The 19,608-nt window shown below is 38.9% G+C and overlaps 1 protein-coding gene across 3 annotated transcripts in view; it reads left to right on the forward strand.

Annotated features, from left to right (window-relative positions):
• Positions 1–19,608, forward strand: part of Ralgapa2 (Ral GTPase activating protein catalytic subunit alpha 2) — a 272,467-nt gene that overhangs the window by 37,670 nt on the left and 215,189 nt on the right. For all 3 annotated transcript variants that reach the window (XR_009057697.1, XM_057780304.1, XM_057780305.1), the window contains exons 3-4: positions 982–1,034; positions 17,657–17,714. Coding sequence is in view for 2 of the 3 variants with exons in the window: in XM_057780304.1 (XP_057636287.1) it covers positions 982–1,034; positions 17,657–17,714 (111 nt within the window). In the remaining variant the exon portion in view is untranslated. The remainder of the gene's footprint in view (positions 1–981; positions 1,035–17,656; positions 17,715–19,608) is intronic.

A 19,608-nucleotide genomic window follows, 5' to 3' on the forward strand; every position in this document is an offset into this window, starting at 1 on the left:
GAATTCAGTTAGGTCAGGAGCCTGCAACTGATAGCTTACTTGACTTTTGTTTTGTCCTTGTTGAGACAGGGTTTGCTGTGCAGCCTAGGCTGGCCTTGAGCGCCTGGTGATTCTTGACCTCCCACACTAACAGTATTACAGTAATGAACCGCCATGCACCACCGGATTCGTTGGATACAGTCATCTCCCTTCATTTATGTACAGCCTGTGGCAACACAGTCTGATAGTTGTAAGAGATCTGAAAAGCCTAAAATATTTACTGTCTGCTGATTCTTAAGGTAGATGACTTAAGCTACATGCTTAGCACAATGTTTGGGACATCCTATAGACAATAAATGATAATTCCTGCTAGAGGCAGATAGTACAGTTTTTATATTACTGATTAATATTATCAAAAGGGCATTGTGGGGCTGTGAGTGTAGTTCAGCTGATAGAGTCCTTTCCTACCTGAGTTTGATTCCAGCACCACATGAAACTAAGTATGGTAGCACACCTTTTGTAATCTAATTTTAGTACTTGGGAGGTAGAGGTGGGAGAATCAAAATTTCAAGGTCATCCTTAGTACACATAAGGTTGGAGGCCAACCTGAGCAACAATGAGACCCTATCTCAAAAAAAGAAAAAAATGAAGTGTGAAATCGTGTAATGAAGGAGACAGATTCTTGTCTATAGATGTCATGCTCTGCTTGTTAATATTATCATGGTTTGCCCCACGCGTTTTTACCATAATTTGAGCTGGTGAGTACCTAGTTAAGAAACAAACTTTAGAAAACATGGATGTTATAAGAGAGTAAGAGGTGGCTGTGGGTGACATGGACCGGATGTACCAACTCAGGGCCCTCTTTCTAGCAGTGCTCCCCTGAGTGCCGGTAGTTAGTTCCTAATGCATGTCTGCAGCATGGGAGATGCCTTTCAGCATCGTGTATGAGATTCTAAAGCTTAAGTGCTAGCATGTTGACTCATTTTTTTTTTTAATTTCCAGGGAATAATAAATCACAAAGGGAGGAGCTGGACTCCATCCTCTTTCTTTTTGAAGTAAGTTTTGGTACTATTATTATTATTGCTACTTTTTATTGTTATTATTTTAGCTTTTAAAATCCTTGTTAAAAATACAACACTTCATATGACCCTTCATTTTACCTGAAGACAAACTGAAATGGCCGTGCATAGCTGTACCTTGCCCTCTCCCTACTTTTACAACAGATACTGCTAAAAGTGTTCATATGATTTTTCTTTTAAAAAGTGTACTAGAGTCTTGCTTGTGTGACCAACTAGATGTAAAGATACTAGTTGGATGAGTAAACACATTCTAAATAGTAATAAGTTATTGCTGTTTTCCTTTCCATATGAACTTTCATGTGAGTTTTACATAAATGTCCTATGTCCCCAAACTGCAGGTGATATACAGAAACTCAGTTTTACCACATATATGTGTAATATTTTAAAACTTATGTGTATGGATGGGGGTGTGTTGGCTACATTTGTGTCTGTGCACCAGATGTTCAGTGCCCTTGGAGACTAGAAGAGGTGTCAGATTGCTGAGGATGGAGTTACAGATGATTGTTACCTGCCTGGTGTGTGCTGGGATCATACCTGGGTTCTCTTGAAGAGCAACTACTGATGGGGTTTTTGCATATCTATGTCTCTGTGTACAAAGGTAGTCTTTAAAGCTGGAACGATATTTGCCTGTGTGTTTTTTAATTAAATTAGATTTTATTTGGGTATATGTGCAGAATTGTGCTGCAGGCATACCCCACAGCAAGCATGTGAATGTCTGCTACAGTAAATTCTCCCCTTTCACCATGTGGGTCCCAGGGATTGAACTTGGGCTGTCAGGCTTGATAGAAGAGGCCTTTACCTGATGAACCATTTTGCCAACCTCTTGGCAATGCCTTTGCTTTTGAATGTTTTTGAGACAGGGTCTCTTCATATATCCTCAGCTGTCCTAGAACTCTATGTAGACCAGGCTGGTGGTCTTGAACTTGAAGAGATGTGCTACCACATCCAGCTTTTGGCAATTTTTTTTGGGTGTGTTAATATAAAATTCTTCTTGCTCAAATGTACTAGGCATGTGCTAGATTATAAACACCAGAAGAACTAGACTCAGAAATTACAAGTTTTCTTTTTAATTCTTTTTTTTTTTTTTTTTTTTTTGAGACAGGGTCTCTCTACATAGCCCTGGCTGTCCTAGAACTCTTTGTGTAGACCAGGCTGGCCTTGAACTCACAGAGATCCACCTGCCTCTGCTTCCTAAATGCTAAAATTTAAGGTGTGTGCCACTGTGCCTGGCTTATAAATTAAGAAAAACATTTACTTACTTATTTGGTGTGTTTGTGTACATTTTACAGTGTATGTGTGGAGGTCAGAGGACAACTTTTGGGGGTGGGAGTTCTATCCCTTTACCAAGTGCATTCTGGGAGCAAACTCAAGCACTTTTATAGACTGAACCACATAGTGGATCCCTGGATTATAAATTCTCAATGTTAGTTACTCATGGTTTGAAGCAGTATGTGCATAGTTTGATCTAAGAAGATAAACTGAAGCTGGGCAGTGGTGGTGCATGCCTTTAATCTCAGCACTCAGGAGGCAGAGGCAGGTGGATCTCTGGGTTTGAGGCCAGCCTGGTCTACAAAGTGAGTTTTAGCACAGCCAGGGCCACACAGAGAAACCCTGCCTCAAAAACATACAAACAAACAAACAAATAAATGAAAAGTGTATGTGGGTAGGTGTGTATACATGCACATGTGTATACATGGTAAAGACCAGAAATCAACTGTGGGTGTTGTTCTCCAGGAATCACTGTGGGTTTTTTGTTTGTTTTTGAGCCAGGGTCACTTATTGGAACCTAGAGTTCCCTTATCCAGCTATGCTGGCTGACCAGAAAGCTCTAGGAATCCTCCTGTCTCTGCCTTCTCAGGACTGGGATTACAAGCAGGCTCACCATGTTTGCTTGTGTGAAAAGGACTTTACTAATTAAGCTACCTCCCCAGCCCAGAGAAGAAAAATGTAAGTCAGTTCAAATGTGCAGACCTGGCTAGAGGGGAGGCTGGGAAAGGGAAACTCTGTGGGTGAATTGAGTGGAGTAAAGTATGGCATGGGACATTTCCAGCCCAGGACTTGGTTGTGGCAGGTGTGGATTGCTCTCCTTCCATGGGGCAACAGGCATTGATCCATCGCATTATTTTGTCATGGTTATTGTATTTCCTGTGGTTTCCCTGCAGTGAATGAAACCTATGCAAAGAAATTATTTTTATCAAGAGCATTAATTAAGCCCATTGCTTAAATCTGTTAGCTATCATTTGTTTCACTAATTTTATTTATTTCTATATCAAGGGACTAATTTACTAAAGAATCTATAGCATATTTTCATATTAAAAGCATAATAAAAAGCCTGTGCCCTTGCTGGGCACTGGTGACTCATGCCTTTAATCCCAGCACTTGGGAGGCAAAGGCTAGTGGATTTTCATGAGTGTAAGGCCAGCCTGGTCCACAAAGTGAGTTTCAGGACAGCCAGGATTGTTACACAGAGATCCCTGTACTGAGAAGAAGAAAAGTATAGTAGTATATTACCAGGCTGGAGGATGGTCCAGTGGGTAAAGCACTTGTCACAGGAGCCTGACACTCTGTGTTGGGATTCCACTCGGAAAGCCAAATAAGGTAGAGGAGGTGTCTACAATCCCAGCATATCCTGGGGTTAGGGGTTTAACTCAGTGGTAGATCACTCGACTAACAAGCACAAGACCCTGGATTCAGTCTTCAGCTCCAGCAAAAAAATAAATAAAAGGAAAAAAAAATTCCAGCATAACTCTACTGGGAATAGGACAGTGAGATAGGAGAATTGCCAGAAGCTCTCAGGCTAGCTAACCTTGCATCCACAGCAGCGAACAGGTCAACAGGAAAGATCCTGCCTTAATCCAGGTACAAGATGAAGACTGATATCTGAGGTTGTTCTTTGACCTCTGAATGTATGTCATAGTTGGTGTTTGCCTACACACACACACACACACACACACACACTCACACACCCCACGGGTACTGTCACATATACTCTTGAGTAATTTGGTGTGTAGTTTTTGGTTTTGAATGTTATGGCATACAGTCACTTGTGACTTGTCTAGTGCTCCCAGCATTATTTCTTTTTTCTTTTTTTTCCCTTTTTTTTGATTTTTTTTGAGACAGGGTTTCTCGGTGTTATAGCTCAGGCTCTCCTAGAACTAGCTCTTGTAGACCAGGCTGGCCTCGAACTCACAGAGATCCTCCTGCCTTGCCTCTAGAGTGTTGGGATTAAAGGTACACCACCACTACCCAGCTCCCAGCAGTCTTTCTAATAGTTATTCTACAGCTTAAAATTTAGCTCCCATTTACCCATTCATGCAGTGGGTAGATATGACTTATCCAGTGTCCACATTTTGTTTATAGGGGTGTTTTGCTTTCTTTGCTGGTCTGTGGATAATGGGCAGCCTTTTCAGTAGTCTGTGTTTTCACTTATTGCACTGGCTCAGCCCTTTGCTAGTTACATTTGCAGTAGAAGTGATAAAAGGAATCATTATGTAGTTATCCTAAAGAGAGTTTCACTCATATTCATGCTTCACCAATAAGACCAATATATTCTCTAATTTTTAGTAGTTACTCTGTCAGATAACATAAACTTGTTTCTATTTTTAGTTTTGTCAGATTATTTGAAAAATATAGATGTTTTTTTTTTAATTTTCAATTTTTTTCCTCTGCATTAATAGATGATGACTCTTGTATCTTCCAATTTTAAATCTTTCAGGAACTGATACTTTGCTTGCATTTAAGGATTTGTATTTTTTTGTGTTTTTAGGTAATTTTTAATTTTTACATATTTAAACTTTTCATATATTTTGATCATATTCCTTCCCTTACTGTAACTCTTTCCAGATCTTCCCCTTTCCCTACCTAACCAACTTCATGTTCTTTCTTTTCCTTAAAAAAAGGGGGGCACTCCCCCACCTCAAGCAGCAACGGTAACAGAATCCCAACAACCATGGGGATTGTTTTGTGTTGGATAGCTACTCCTGAGTATGAGGCCTGCCCTGGAATGTGGTTGGTTGAAGCAAATTCATTTTTCCTCTTTTTGCAGATATCAATTGCAGATAGCTTATTGGTTAGAGGTAATTCTAATATCCAAAGTACTTAGTAGTTTAAATCTGTTGGTTATCTTTCCAACACAGTGGCTTCTTTTTCTTCATCTTTTTTTTTTCATTTTTGCTTCTGTTATAAACTCAATATGAATCACACAGATTTAATTTCTGTTAAGCCTTTCTTTCTCTAGATGGATTTGTTTCAGCTTTTGACAGGAATTTGGGAGTAGTTTCAATTAGAATTCTTTTCTATTCCTTTGAGGGTTACTAATGGGATCTCCGGTTGAATATCCAGAACTTCTGAGGATAGGGCTCAGGGACTAGAAGGATCCGACATCTGTCCAGTACAGTGTTGGCATGAGAATATCCTCTTTGGCTTCTGCATTCTTCTTTGCTTGTAGATCACAGGTCTTTCTGCTACCCTTTTTCCTTTTCTTTTCTTGCTTCTGTCTCTTCTACTATTTTTTGTTTGTTTATAGTTTCCGAGTCCTCAAAACCATTCACTGCTTTGAGAGTTATATTTGTTGTTGTTCCTTTTGACACTAGTTCCAAAGGTAGGAAGCCTTCAGAGTTCTGAGTCCTGATCCTCCCACAAAGAAAGTCTGATGCCTTCTTTCCTGTCCAGAAACCCCTCCCTAGGGAGGAAGCTATTACTGATACATTACTATTTACAGAGAATTAGTTTCTTATATAGAAGAACAAATATATATTATTCAAAGCTTCATAAAACTTTCACTTTGCATAGTAAATATGGGTGAATGATGCACTTGTATTTCTTTTGTTTATGCTGTATGCTCTGCTCTAGCTTTATAAGTAATTTGTATGTTTCATTCTGGGCACTAGTGACTTCATTGCTGCTTTCTACATTAGAAGTGGTTTATGAGGTCTCTGAGATGAATACTCAACCAACATGTAAATAATTGAGAAAGGCTCTTTTTAGAAGAGGTAAAGTTATTGATATGTTAAATTATATAAGTGATCCTATGCAGGACTATTCTATAAATCAGAAAAGAGTTGGAAGAAAGTCAAGAAGTAATAAAGCTATGGAGGAGGACTGTGAGAGAGCTACACCTTGCCTTGGTAAGGGCCAAGCGCTGGGGCAGCTTTGGCAATGGAAACTGTAGTTTTACAGTGTTGTCATCTGTTAGACAGTACAGTGTCTGGTGAAGTTAGTGACGAACACTAAGGTTGGTAGTTCAGGTCATAAGTTCCAGGCTGTGGATGATTGTACAGAGGTGAAATCTGTTTGCCTTTACCTCCAGTGGGAGCACATGTCCCTCTGGAAGATGACTTGGCTAAGTGATACTTGCAATATCACTTAGGATTTCTGTTCCTGTTGATCCATGGAGATGATTCTCATGCTTTTTAAATATTTGTTTTATTGTTGGTAGAGACTACTTACTCATTCCTGGCTGCCCACACCTAAGATAATCACACAAAAACTGTATTAATTACAACACTTTTTGGCTAATAGATAGCTTAAGTATATTGCTAGCTAGCTCTTATTTCTTAAATTAACCCATTTCCATTATTTTATGTTTTACCACGAGATTCGTGGTTTACCAAGGTTCTGACTGGCAGCTCGCATCTTTCTCCTTTGACAGCTACATGGTGTCTCTCCCTGATTCTGCATTTTTTTCTCCCAGCATTCAGCTTAGTTTTCCTGCCTAACTCTATTCTATCCTGCTGTAGGACCAAAGCAGCTTTTTTCATTAACAAAACACATTCACAGCATACAGAGGGGAATCCCACATCATTTTATTGTTATTGTGGTTATGACTAAATTTTTATTCTTCTTTGAAAAACATTTGTCTATCACGGTTGGTCATTTCTAATAGAGATGTAGGACCTCAAAACATGAATTTAATTGCCACCTTACATTGACTAGAACCTGTTTTACAAGGAACATTCTGTTTAATCCTTTCCTTCTAAAATAGATTATGTCTTTCTAGGTTGATTTTTTTTTGTGTGTGTTTGTGTTGCTGTTGGTGGTCACATGTAGGCCTTGACCTTTGAGTTACATTTCCAGTTTTTAAAGATTTTATTTTTTAATATGTGTATATGTGTGTGTCTGTGTGGGTTTGCATGTGAGTGTAGTACCTGCAGAGGCTGGGAGAACACATTAGATCTGGAATTTTTACCAGATGTAGGTGCTAGGAACTGAACTCAGGTCTTCTGCAAGAGCAGTATGTATTCTTAACTTCCAAGCTATCTCTCCACCTACATTTCTCAGTTTTTATGGAAGAAAGGTTGGGAGGTCTGTGTAGTTAGGTGACCTGTCTCAGATTGCATACTTACCAAGTAGTAGCCCAGGGGAATACCTGTGTTCATAACTCATTGCCATGTGGTGAGTTCTACTACTATCCTACACCTCTATTTGAAACATCCTACCATTGGAGAATCTGGATACTATTCTGTCTTCAAGCTGCATTCTGCAGAATATTTCTATCAACTCATGCCCATTTTTAAAAAAAAATTATTTATTTATTTATTAATTATATATACAGTGTTCTTCCAGCACCAGATCTCATTACAGATGGTTGTGAGCCGCCATTTGGTTCCTGGGAATTAAACTCAGGACCTCTGGAAGAACAGGCAGTGCTCTTAACTGCTGAGCCATCTCTCCAGCTCCTCATGCCCATTCTTATACATTCATTCATTCATTCATTCATTCATTCATTCATTCATCAGACAGATGGACAGTGTACATACTTCATGCCAGGCTCAGGTCTAACTATTGTCAATAGCGATTAGCAAGACAGTCCTTTGAAGCCTGTGCTAACATTCAGGGTAAGCTGAAAAGTTAATTGGGAAGAATGAACTTATATCTGAACTCCAGTAATGACCTTCTCTGTCTCTTCTCTGTCCCTCCTTTGGTGGAAGGGGAGTCTGGTCTGGGAAGCAGTACTCAGGGTGACAAGTAGATGTTTGGGATTCACTCACTCCAGGCCTCCATGAGTGCATTCTCTTTCCTCTCCACCGATTTGGGGATGCTAGGTAGGCGTCAGGGTCTGCATTTGCAAAGCGTTGCCACACCCTGTCTTCAGGAGTCACTGTGTGGTTAGTGATGAGCCTTGGGCTGCAATGGGTTTTATATCCTACTTTAGCAGATTTCCAGGTGAGATTGTAGAGATATTGGGTTTAGCCTCTCATGGTTCTTCAAAGTAGGGGAAAAAACTTATATAGACTCTCCTGATAGGAGTTAGAGGACTTGTCCCAGCATGGTGCCAGGAGCTCTGCAAGTAAGGTGAAACCAAAGGCTGCCCTTCATTCCTGTGACATTGGGTGGATTTGACTTCCTCTCAGTAGCTGGAATGTTGATTTTATTGCTGTAATCTCTCCTTGGTGGTTGCATTTACTGGATACTGGGGACATATTAAAACAAAGGACCAAAGTCTTTTTCCTTTTTTTTTTTTTGTAGCATTGTTATTTTGATGTCTGCTTTTGTTTATGAACTCAACAGACTAGATGGTAGAAAGAGTATAAATGTTTAGTTTATTCTGGATATAATTTGCTTACTATATTGTAGTGTACTAATAATTTGAATTAGAGCACCAAAGTCTGAAGTGAAGGTGTCTGTTCCAGTGGATAAAGTCACCTCCACACTGCAGGCTACAGTCTCTCTTATGAATTGCAACCTAGAGGTGAGAAACTTGGGACTGGCCCAACAGTGTACTAAGTTACTGAGTTACCTTGGAGGAAGGAAACCTGGAGCAAGATGTTTGTGGAAGTTTGAAATTACATTCTTGTGATTGATTATCTGCTGTAGCACAGGTACCCTACCCATTCCAGCGTGGTAGCAGCTGACCTGTGTTAACGGACACCCTCAAAGAAGATCATGTAGATGACAGGAAATGCACACATGAATCCTTAGAACGTAATGGAAGAAAACACATCAAGACTTAATGACAGGGTATTCACAGTAACAAGTGAGCATGCTGTGTTATGTTAGAACAGAGCACATCTTCTCTCTTTATGTTGATTTCACACTAATGCTGAGACATTGTTTGCATGAATTGGTTTCTTACATTCACTTAGAAGAGAGTTGTACGGATGCTTGCTGTATCGTAAATTAGAGAGTGACACCTAGTGTTTGATGTGCATGTGACACTGGATAGGAAGGAAAAGGACTGACTTGAAGCCTTACTTCCAGATAGCTGATCCTGCAGACCTGGGGCTTTCACTGAATGATCTTGACAGCATGGCTAATCCAAGCTAGCCTGCAAGTCTTTGGTACTCTGTAGAGTCGTTGAGGGAAGCATTTAAAATGTAAGTTTCTGGGGTGTGAGAACCAAGTTACAGAATTTCATGTAAACTTGGTTATTTCTCTCTCATTGCTTATGCAGACTCTTTCAAAGTGATTTTTTTTAAAAATAAAAAATTGGCATGGAAAGGATAGCTAATTAGTTATTCTTGTACAAAAATAGGAGAGAGTGAAAAGATGTGGTAGTTTTTAGCCAAACCCCAAAAGCCTGCATGAAATGGAGACTAACATGGCAGCTGTGGCCCCGAATGACACTTCTTAGGTGAGGTGCATGTGCGCAAATAAGATTCTTCTGAGAGCTGGTATTTCTTCATGGCAAAGCCCACCTCTTATGACACAATTTCATGCTACTCAGTGAAATGTCTAGTACAAGGTTTTTTTCCCCTTGGGGTTAGATCTCAATATAATGTGCAAGTGAAAAGATGAACTTATGAAATGTATCATATATCTGCTTCCAAGGTTTTCAGTGTTGCATGCTAATATGTAATGAAAGGTTTTTAAATTTATATATTAGTACCTAATGGGAATGGTTTTGTGGTTTTGCATAGCTTATGCTGGTTGCTATCCATTTAATATGCTAATAAAAATCTATTTTTATTAGCATATTAAATACCAGTTATGTAAATACAGCCCATTGCTATAGGATTTTTATTTCTACATTCTTATTAGAGAATTACTTTGATTAATATTTGTTGCTAGGATGTGAATTATGTACTTTGTTGAGGAAGGGACAATAATATGACTGATGTAGCTCAGGAATACCTTTCCTTGAACTTCAAATATGTATAAACATGTATAGCGACTACATAATTTTCAGATCACTGCACCCCTCTTCTTTGATGTGTGTATCTCAAGGTAGCCGTAATTTGCTGCAGATCCATTTACTAGGAACTGTATGCATTGTTGTGTACCCTTGGTCTGCTTTGGGTTTCTGTTGTCTTCACATTCTGTCTGGGTTCGAATGCCTACTCAGTGGCTCGTGATCAGTTCATTGTACTGTCCTTTGGAACTTACTGCTGATGAGAAGACCAAGGTCAGCCTGATTATTGTTGTTTGATGAATAAACTACATTTTTGGTTTGGTTTTCTCTAGTGCTTTTAGTTTTGTACTGACTTTATAGCTTTGCCCAGGCGTTTTCCTTTGTCCTTTTCCATGGTTCTGGGGAGTTTTGTGATGTACAATGTCGTGGCACATGGATAATCTGCAGTAGTCTGGTTTCATGCTATCCATCTTTATGTAGTAATGTTTTCTAATTTCAGAAGATTATTTAATGACACATCTATTTTTTACTTTATATATTAATTTTTCTAAGTTTTCATCCTCTCTTCAATATTCACTTGAGTCTTTAAGAAAGTGAATCAGAAATGCTAAAACCAAATTATCTATCTGTCTATTTATTTGTTTGTTTGTTTTTGAGGAGGCTTTTTCATTTTTCTGTAAGATTGTCTCCTTTTTGGAACCATTGTTCCAGCTACGTTGTATTTTCTTGGGATAAAGTCACCCTGCATGTCTTTTTACTCCTGTCTTAGTTAGGGTTTACTCCTGCTGTGAGGAGACACCATGACCACAGCAACTCTGATAAAGAAAGCATTTCATTGATGGTGGTGGCTTCCAGTTTCAGAGGTCCAGTCCATTATGACCATGAAAGGGGGCATGACAGTGTGCAGGCAGATGTGATGCTGAAGCTGAGAGTGCTGTATCTTACAGGCAATGGGAAGTCAACTGACTGTCACGCTGAGGGAAGCTTAGGAAAAGAGACCTCAAAGCCTGACCCTACAGTGACACATTTCTTCCAACAAGGCCATACCTCCTAATAGTGCCACTCCCTTTGGGGACTGTTTTCTTTCAAACTACCATAGCCGCTTTATGTAAATTTAAGTAAACAATAATCATTTTTATATGATACCTTTGCCTTTATAGGTCTTCACTGATATATCTTACTTTAAAAAATTATGTTCCATAGTTATTTTAGATATCTTATTGAAATTTAACTCGTGTTTTTTTCCTGAGCTAAGAAAATTATTGTGTCTTAAGCAATGACCTAATCATGTATTGAGATTTAAAATGTTTGGAGATATATTTCCATTTTCAGTTATCTTTATTAAATGCCACTTAGTGTTACTCTGTTGTCTTAGTTAGGGTTTTTATTACTGTGACAAGACACCATGACCACAGAAAATATGTAATTGGGGTGGCTCACTTACAGTTTCAGAGGTTCGGTCCATTATCATCATGAAGGGGAGCATGGTGGCATGCTGACAGTCATTTATTTAATAGCCCAGCCTCTCCTTTTCCTCTCCTCCCACTCTCTTTCCTCTGCCCTCCCCAGACCACCCCTCCTCTGTATTGGCTCAGAAAGGGGCAGGCCTCCTGTGGGCATGAGCAAAGCACTGCAGAGCAAGCTGCCCTAAGAACAAGCACCTCCCTGTATTCAGCATATCCATCTTATTTTTAAGATTATTTGTTCATGTTAGCTCTGTCTCACTTGAATTTAAAGGTTCTAAACAAGTATTAATGACCAGTGAAAATAGTCTGTCTATGTAAGAGTTGAGTTTTTTTTAGTAGCTGGTGAGAATCCACCAGACAGTAGCAAAAATGTTGTCTGTCTTTAGGTTGACATGGAAGCATGTGTGGTGTGCTTGTGGGCTCTATGTGCATGGGTCCTTCTGAAGCCAGGCACCTGCAGAATCCTCTTGTGAAAAGACTGCCAATTCTCATTCTAAGTTTTCTGCACATTGTTACTTCCAAGGTCATGAAGCTGAGATGTCTGTTCTTTTAAAGGAAGTCTTTTTTCTGCCAGGGCAGCATCTTCTGTATGCACACATTGTGCCCTGTAGCTGGCCTGGGGAAGGGTTGCTCCCAGGCTCTCCAGTCTCACATTGAATGGGTTTAGTTGGTTGTTTCAGGTAGATTAACTGGTATGCATTAATATGTAATATCTTCCTCATTCTTTACTGCCATGCTTTCCATGTAGACTTGCAGTCAAGTGTGAATCAACTTGAATATACTGCAATCATCTGGTAATAATTTGGGGAAAAAGTTTCCCATCTAAACTAAATGAAGGACTGGAGTTTTAAAGTTCACTGTGGCATCTTGTATGAACTCCGACTTATGTTTCATATTATTCCTGGTCATGCAGTGGGTTCTGAAGAAAAAGTAGCTGTGGATAATCAGTTAAAAGAACGACAGATTCCCTGATGTGCTGATCGGTAGTAATACCTAATTTCGATTTTGAGTGTGCTGTAATGGATTACCATATAGATGCAGCTGAGACTGAGCATTAAACAGAGTCATGTGTTTTCCAGAAAAAGTAATATTTATTCACACTGTGTGGCTTTCTTGAAATATTTTTTTATTTTATTCTCCAGTGAAACTACAAACAAGATGTCAATAGCTTGTGTGGCATCACAGCAGTGAAGCTCAGAGTATCAGCTGCAGTACAAGAAATGCCAGATTGCATTGGCCTCACCGAAAGTAGGCTTCATCTGGGACATCTGAGGCACAGGCTTAGCATTTAGACTAGGTAGTGGTGTTTGGCTTTATATTTATTGACCCACATAGGATTTAATCCATAAAAACCAGCCATCACAATGTTATTACAGAAAGAAGTGACGGTGAGAGATTGTTTCAGTCTCTGAATTGTTGTATTAAGTTCTGTCATTTGGGGATATATTGTTTTTAAAAAATTATGTTGTTTATGTGTTTGTGTGTGTGTGTGTGTGTGTGTGCAAGTGTTTGTGTAAAGTATATGTACCATGGACATAGGACAACTTGTGGAACTCAATACTCTTCTTCCATCATGTAAGTCCTGGAATTGAACTCAGGCTGCAGGGCTTGGTGGGAAGTGCATGTATCCATTAATGCATCTCACAGGTGCTTTTAGGAATATTTTTACCTCAGGTGTTAGACATGATGTGTTATATCTAAACCTTAGAGTTTATTTCTTAATATTTTTAAAGTTGACTGATTTTATAAATCTGAATAATTTTGAGAAATAACAGTGATTGTCTTGACCTTAAGTGTATGATTTTTGTGGTAAACTTGGACGGTATGCAGACATCTTTATGCCCATTTACTTGGAATATTTATATATTTTCTGTTTTCTCATATAATAAATACATATACCACATATACATGCATACATAAATACACACACATACATAAATATGTTCGAGACAGGATTTCTTTGTGTAGCCCTGGTGCATTAGATCAGGCTAGCCTGCTACTTAGAGATCTGCTTGCTTCTGCCTCCTAAGTGCTTAAAGACATGTGCCACTACCGCCCAGCCTGTTTTCTTATATTAAAAGATGCTTTTCTTTGTTATATATTAATAAAAGAAAACTGAGTGAGGAATATAAATCTGTGTTTTGGAAACTGAAAAATGTGACTCGGTGCCAGTTTGGTTTCTGTTAAAAGTTAAAAGTCTGGAGAGTAAAGGATATATCAGACATTAATCTAGATTAAGACAAGATCCACCCTGAATCCTTAGTTTACTTAGCATCTTCTTGAATAATGGTATCCAAAGGTGATCCTGCCATGTAGCTGGGAGTTTCCTTTAAAGGCTAATGCAGAAGAAGGTGTGCCATCTGCTCAGACAAAATGAACTGTCAGGAAGCAGGCAGCAAAGCACAGGAAGACCTCAGAGCGACAGACTTCATATGAAGCTACTTCCAGCTGAAGTTGGAAACAAAGCTTGGGGGACATCTGGGCTCCTGAAGTGGGATACACTTCTTCAGTGTTCCAGCCTTTTCATCTAATGAGAATGACTAGTTAATAATTTAAATATTACTGTGCACATAAAAAAATGTATTGCTCAGATTCTTCTTCAAGAATTTGCCACCTACTACAAAAGTGGCATCAACTGGTACCCTTGTCTGTTAGTGCCTTCAGCTTTCCAGCCCTGGTTATCCTTTTCTTTCCATGAGCCTGGAACATAGAGTCTCACTTCTATTTGTTTGAGACTTTGCCTTAAAGCTCCCTCTCAGCTGGCCGTGGCTCGCCTGCTCATCCTGTTTCCTTCCCATTCCTTCCCTGGTGCTCCTCTCTGCCAATTGGTTCTAATAACCCCATTGTAACATATTTTCCAAAGACCTTATCTTGCAAAGATTACTATTACTTTATTACCAAAGACACTGACTGACCTTGGCCCTCCTGTGGGTATAGGTGGCTCTTGAGTTGTTGGTCTGGCAGCAGCCTAGATATGGCATCCTTCATGTTAGTCCAGTTCCAGAGTTGCTGGTGCAGATGATGCTTTCCAGCTGGCTGTGGTTATTTCTCTCTGTAGGCTCCCATGTATTGTATTCCAGAGTGTGGCAGGGCAGGGGTGTGTGTGGGTACAAGGGGCATTAACGACTATGTCCTTTTGGTAGGACCAGGCTCATATGAGTTTTTGTTGTCATTCTATAAAGCAGGACTTCCTAAACTTTTTCTATTCATGATCCCCTTTTGTCAGAGAAATGTGTACTCTACCTTGGGTATATAGGTATAAAATGGGTATCCCAATGAAACATTTTGTGATAATAGATCACAAAGAAACTTATTTTAAAATAATCATTTGACATACATGTAGTTTTGCCATTTATTAGAGATGGAATCATGTTTGCATAATGATAAGACAGATGTGCTTATTTTTACCTTAAGAATTAGATTTTAACAAAATATTTGAAGTAAGATATAGAGTCTTCAGTTTTTCACAGTTGATCACTGTTTTTACTTTATGACTGTCAATGCTGAGAATGCCACTCTGCATAGGTGCATACTGTAAAGTAGCAGAAATACTGTAAGGCCATTTCAGAAATTGCTAGGAATTCTGTCCTAATCTTGTGCCAAAATTCATATAATGATTTTGAACTTAACCAACAGTTTAAAGAATCAAGCTCACCAATGCAATACAAACAAAAGATGCACAAATTTAATGCTTATGTTCTGAGGAATGTTTGTGGGAAAATAATGAAAATCTTTGTTGCCCATAATTAAACCATTATGTTTCCATAGGAGCAAAAAACTTTGTGTACTTTGTAAAAGCACTACAATTCATAAACATACAATAGACTCAGATCTGAGCTGTGGGGTTTTGGGTAGCATTTGCTGGCATTGCATGCAAAGTACAGAGTGTGTGTGTTGTATATTTTGAACCAAGTCTGCAATAAAGTTGTGCAGGGCATCTTGGTCAAGCATTGCTTTTAGATTCATTACATATTTGATTTTGGATTAATTTTTGGTTGTTGTTTGTTCAGAAACCTTGTACTTTTGCCAACATTTTGTAACTCCTATTCTGTTAAGTGATGTTATTTGGAATTGCACCTCGTAGTTTAAGAAACTGGCTTATAGAGAATTGACTTTTTAGGGATGAGATGTGGCTCAGTGGGAGATCACTTGCATAGCAACTGTGAGACTGTCAGTGGTAATAACTGATTTTCACATCTTCTGATTCCCCTTTTAAATGTATTTTATTTTTAAAGCTGTGCATGGTGGCCTACACCTTCAATCCTAGCACTCAGGAGGCAGAGGCAGGTGGATCACTGTGAGTTCAAGGTCAGCCTGATGTACATAGTGAATTCTAGGATAGCCAGGGCTACATAGAGATACTGTCTAAAAAAAATCATCTATGTGTATATGTATGTCTGTATTAGTTAGGGTTTCTATTACGGTGAAGAGACACCATGACCACAGCCACGCTTATAAAGGAAAACCTTTAAATGGAATGACTCACTTATAGTTCAGAGGTTTAGTCTATTATTGTCATGTCGGAAAACAAGGCAGCATGCAGTCAGACATGGTGCTAGAGAAGAAGATGAGAGTTCTTACATCTTGACTCACAGGCAACAAGAAGTGATCTGCGACATTGGGCGTGACTTGAGCATATATGAGACCACAAAGCCCACCCCCACAGTTTCACATTTCCTCCAACAAGGCCATACTTACTCCGACAAAGCTATACCTCCTAATAGTACCACTCTGTATGGGTTTATGGGGGGGCCAATGACATTAAAAACATTGTAGTATCTGTGTATGATGTTTATGTGTGTGTGTTTAAGTGTTCATTTTTTCATGCTTATATGTATGACTACAGGTATGCACATGCCACAGTGTGCACCTGGAAGTCAATGGACAGTTGTTGGTTCTTGCTTTCTGCCTAGTTTGAGGCAGGCTCTCCTGTTGTTCACAACTGCTTACAGCAAGCTAACTTCCAGAGATTCTGCTTGCCTCCCATATCCTTGTAAGAATGCTGGGATTATAGACTCATGCATCTGCGGGATGCAAGAATAGGAATTTCAACCCACAATGATAATGTATTACCATTGCCAATAGATATATTTTGACTATTTGCAGTTTTTTATATTAAAAGAAAAGTAGTTGCTGGGACAATGAATTGGCTTAGTGGGCACAGGTACTTGCTGCCAGCCTGACAACTCACTCATCTCTGTTACCCACTGTGTAAAGAGAAAACTGAGTCCCATGGTTGTTCTCCAAATATTTTAAGTAGTTATATTAAAAATAAAAAGAATCTTATAATTTAAGTATAATTTACCACAATGTATTCTAGAGTGGGGGTTTGAGGAAGGTCCTTCTCATTGATTTGGGCTTTAGTTTTTTTTTTCTTTTTTGCAAGCATAATAAAATCTTTAAAGTTGTTTGGGAATTCATAAATGAATATTTTTATTAAATCCATTCCCTTCTCAAATTCCCCTCCAACTTCTCCCTTTCACCTCTCAACTTTGCGTGATCTGTTTTTAAATCCATGGAATCACTTAGTGTTTCTTGTATGAGCATGGACATAGGACCATCCATTGGAGCATAAGTAGTCTCCAGGAACCATATCCCTGAAGAGCAGCTGACTCTCCCTCGCTCAACAGCCAACTTTTGGTAATGAGGACTACTTTACTAGCCCAGTCCTCTTTTTCTTCTGAAATTTATTTGTTGTCCACTAATGAATGCTTTCATAAGTACAATCCTAAAACTGGCCAGGCAGTGGTGGCACATGTCTTTAATCCCAGAACTCGGGAGGCAGAGACAAGAGGATCTCTGTGAGTTCGAGGCCAGCCTGGTCTACAAGAGCTAGTTCCAGGACAGACTCCAAACCTTCAGAGAAACCCTGTCCCAAAACAACAACAATAACAACAACAACAGACCTACTTGTAGGCATTAACTTTATGAGATTCTTACATACATATTAAATTTATATTTATATTATATTTATTTACTTATTTGTGTGTTGAGGGGGAGGTGAGTAATATGGGTCTATCACAAAAATTTATTTAATTTTTAAAAATTTTTTTATTTTGTAGAAAATACTGCAGTTTCTACCTGAACGAATTTTCTTTCGATGGCATTACCAGAGTATAGGTAAGATGAAAGCAAACAATGTATTAGTGATATGAATTTCTACCAGTTGAGGTCCCAACAATGCTTCATATAACTAATACTATTAAAGTAGCATATAGAAAGAATTAAAGGTATGGTAATTTAAATCAAGTCCAACTTGGACTTTGTAGGAAAATCTCTCTTACCACCACCACTGATTGAGTACAGAGAATAAGTAAGTGATTGGAGTGCTCAGCCCTAAATTCATCATTTACACCATATCTCTCCCATGAAAGGCCCAGGAAATAGCTTATAAGAGGGGATGGAAGGAGTGTAAGAGTCAGAAGTGGAGGAGGGCTGTTGTAGTCACGAACTCACAGTGACTGCAGCTGCCTGCACAAGACCTGCACAAGATCAAGCCTGTTAACACTATAGGATGGAAGAAGCAGGGGTTTAAAGAAAGCAGAGGATATGAACTTGGAGGGTGCTATAGTGGGAGGGGTCCAGCAGGTAGTGGGAAATGGACATGACCAAAGAGATTGTATATGTGTATTAAAATTTCAATTAATAAATTAAAAAAATTAAATGTTATTTTAAATGTACATTTATTTAAGAAAATACTCTAGATCAGTGCTTCTCAACTTGGTGTGCACAGGAATCCTTTTGTGTCTCTTGTTAGAAGACCACCATGCTCCTCAGTAGGTCAGACTGAGGCCTGAAATAGTGCATCTTTAGCATGTTCCTGGGGAGCCCAAGGACTACACCTCAAAGGGCACATTTAAAATAACATTATTAAAGAATAATTATTCTTTAAGCCTGCATTATTGATACATTATTTCTGTGTTTGAATGCTTTAAGATGTGGCAGCCAGAGGGAACTTGAAATAAAGCAAGTAACATTGCTGTCCTTTCTGCCCAGCTCTTTACATTTGACAGCACAGTTGCAATTTAAAATGCCCAAACTGCCCCATTCCAGGGAACCCACTGTGAATTCTGCATGTGCTTTATAAAGAGTTCTTGCTTCCGTCCTACTTGTAAGACTCTGTCACTTGATACATTTTTTCTTCTTTACTTATTGGCTACACTGGAGGAAACCATAACCCTTGGAATGGAATCTTCTTTATTTGATAATTTCTTTCACTATTTATTGAGGGAGAGACAAACCTTTGGGGGCAGAAACAAAGAGCATGTCACCATTCCTGCTTTGGATGGCCTCTCACCCTGTGGATAGATGAGAAAAGTAATTACAGTGAATTGCTGCTGTGATGGGACTATAGTGCAAGGGAGAAGAAAGGTCGATGTGTCTACCCAGGAGAAGTTGAGGGGACCCTTCAAGAGAAGTTGCTTCCACCTGAGCCTTGAAAGGTGAGCAGGGCTTCCTGACCTGAAAAAAGATAGCATCGTCAGTAGATAGTCCAAAATTCAGAGTTCTAATTTTAATTTAAGATTATTTTTATGAAGATAGGTAATAAGCTCTTACAGAAACTGAATTTGAGTTTTGTGTTACATATTTAAATTTAAAGAATATAAAACATGTACACTAAATACAACCACAGGACTTAGTGACTGAATCTTTATTCTAAGAGAGCTCCTTAATCTTTAAATCTTTCAAATAAGCAAAAAAAAAAAAAAAATCCCTTATATCTGAGAAGGTTTGCCCTAGCACTTCTTGAAGCTTTGCAATTACATATTTAAGATAGGATAAAAAAAATTAAAACTACAAAATATCACCTAAAGAGGTACCCTGAGGACTTGTGAGATTCTGTGGTGTGGTAATGAGAGTAACTGTGTGCTGCGTTCTTAGTTGTTCGGGTAGCATCGTCATGGTCAGGATGAGCTACCCAGGGGACCCTACTTATCTAAGTTCGTGAGGGAATGGCTGTAAGTCATGCTCCTGTGAGCATGGAGCCAGTTCTGTTGGTTAAGCAGCAGCCCCA

Source organism: Chionomys nivalis, chromosome 9 (genome assembly GCF_950005125.1).
Source record: "Chionomys nivalis chromosome 9, mChiNiv1.1, whole genome shotgun sequence".
Classification (NCBI taxonomy): domain Eukaryota; kingdom Metazoa; phylum Chordata; class Mammalia; order Rodentia; family Cricetidae; genus Chionomys; species Chionomys nivalis.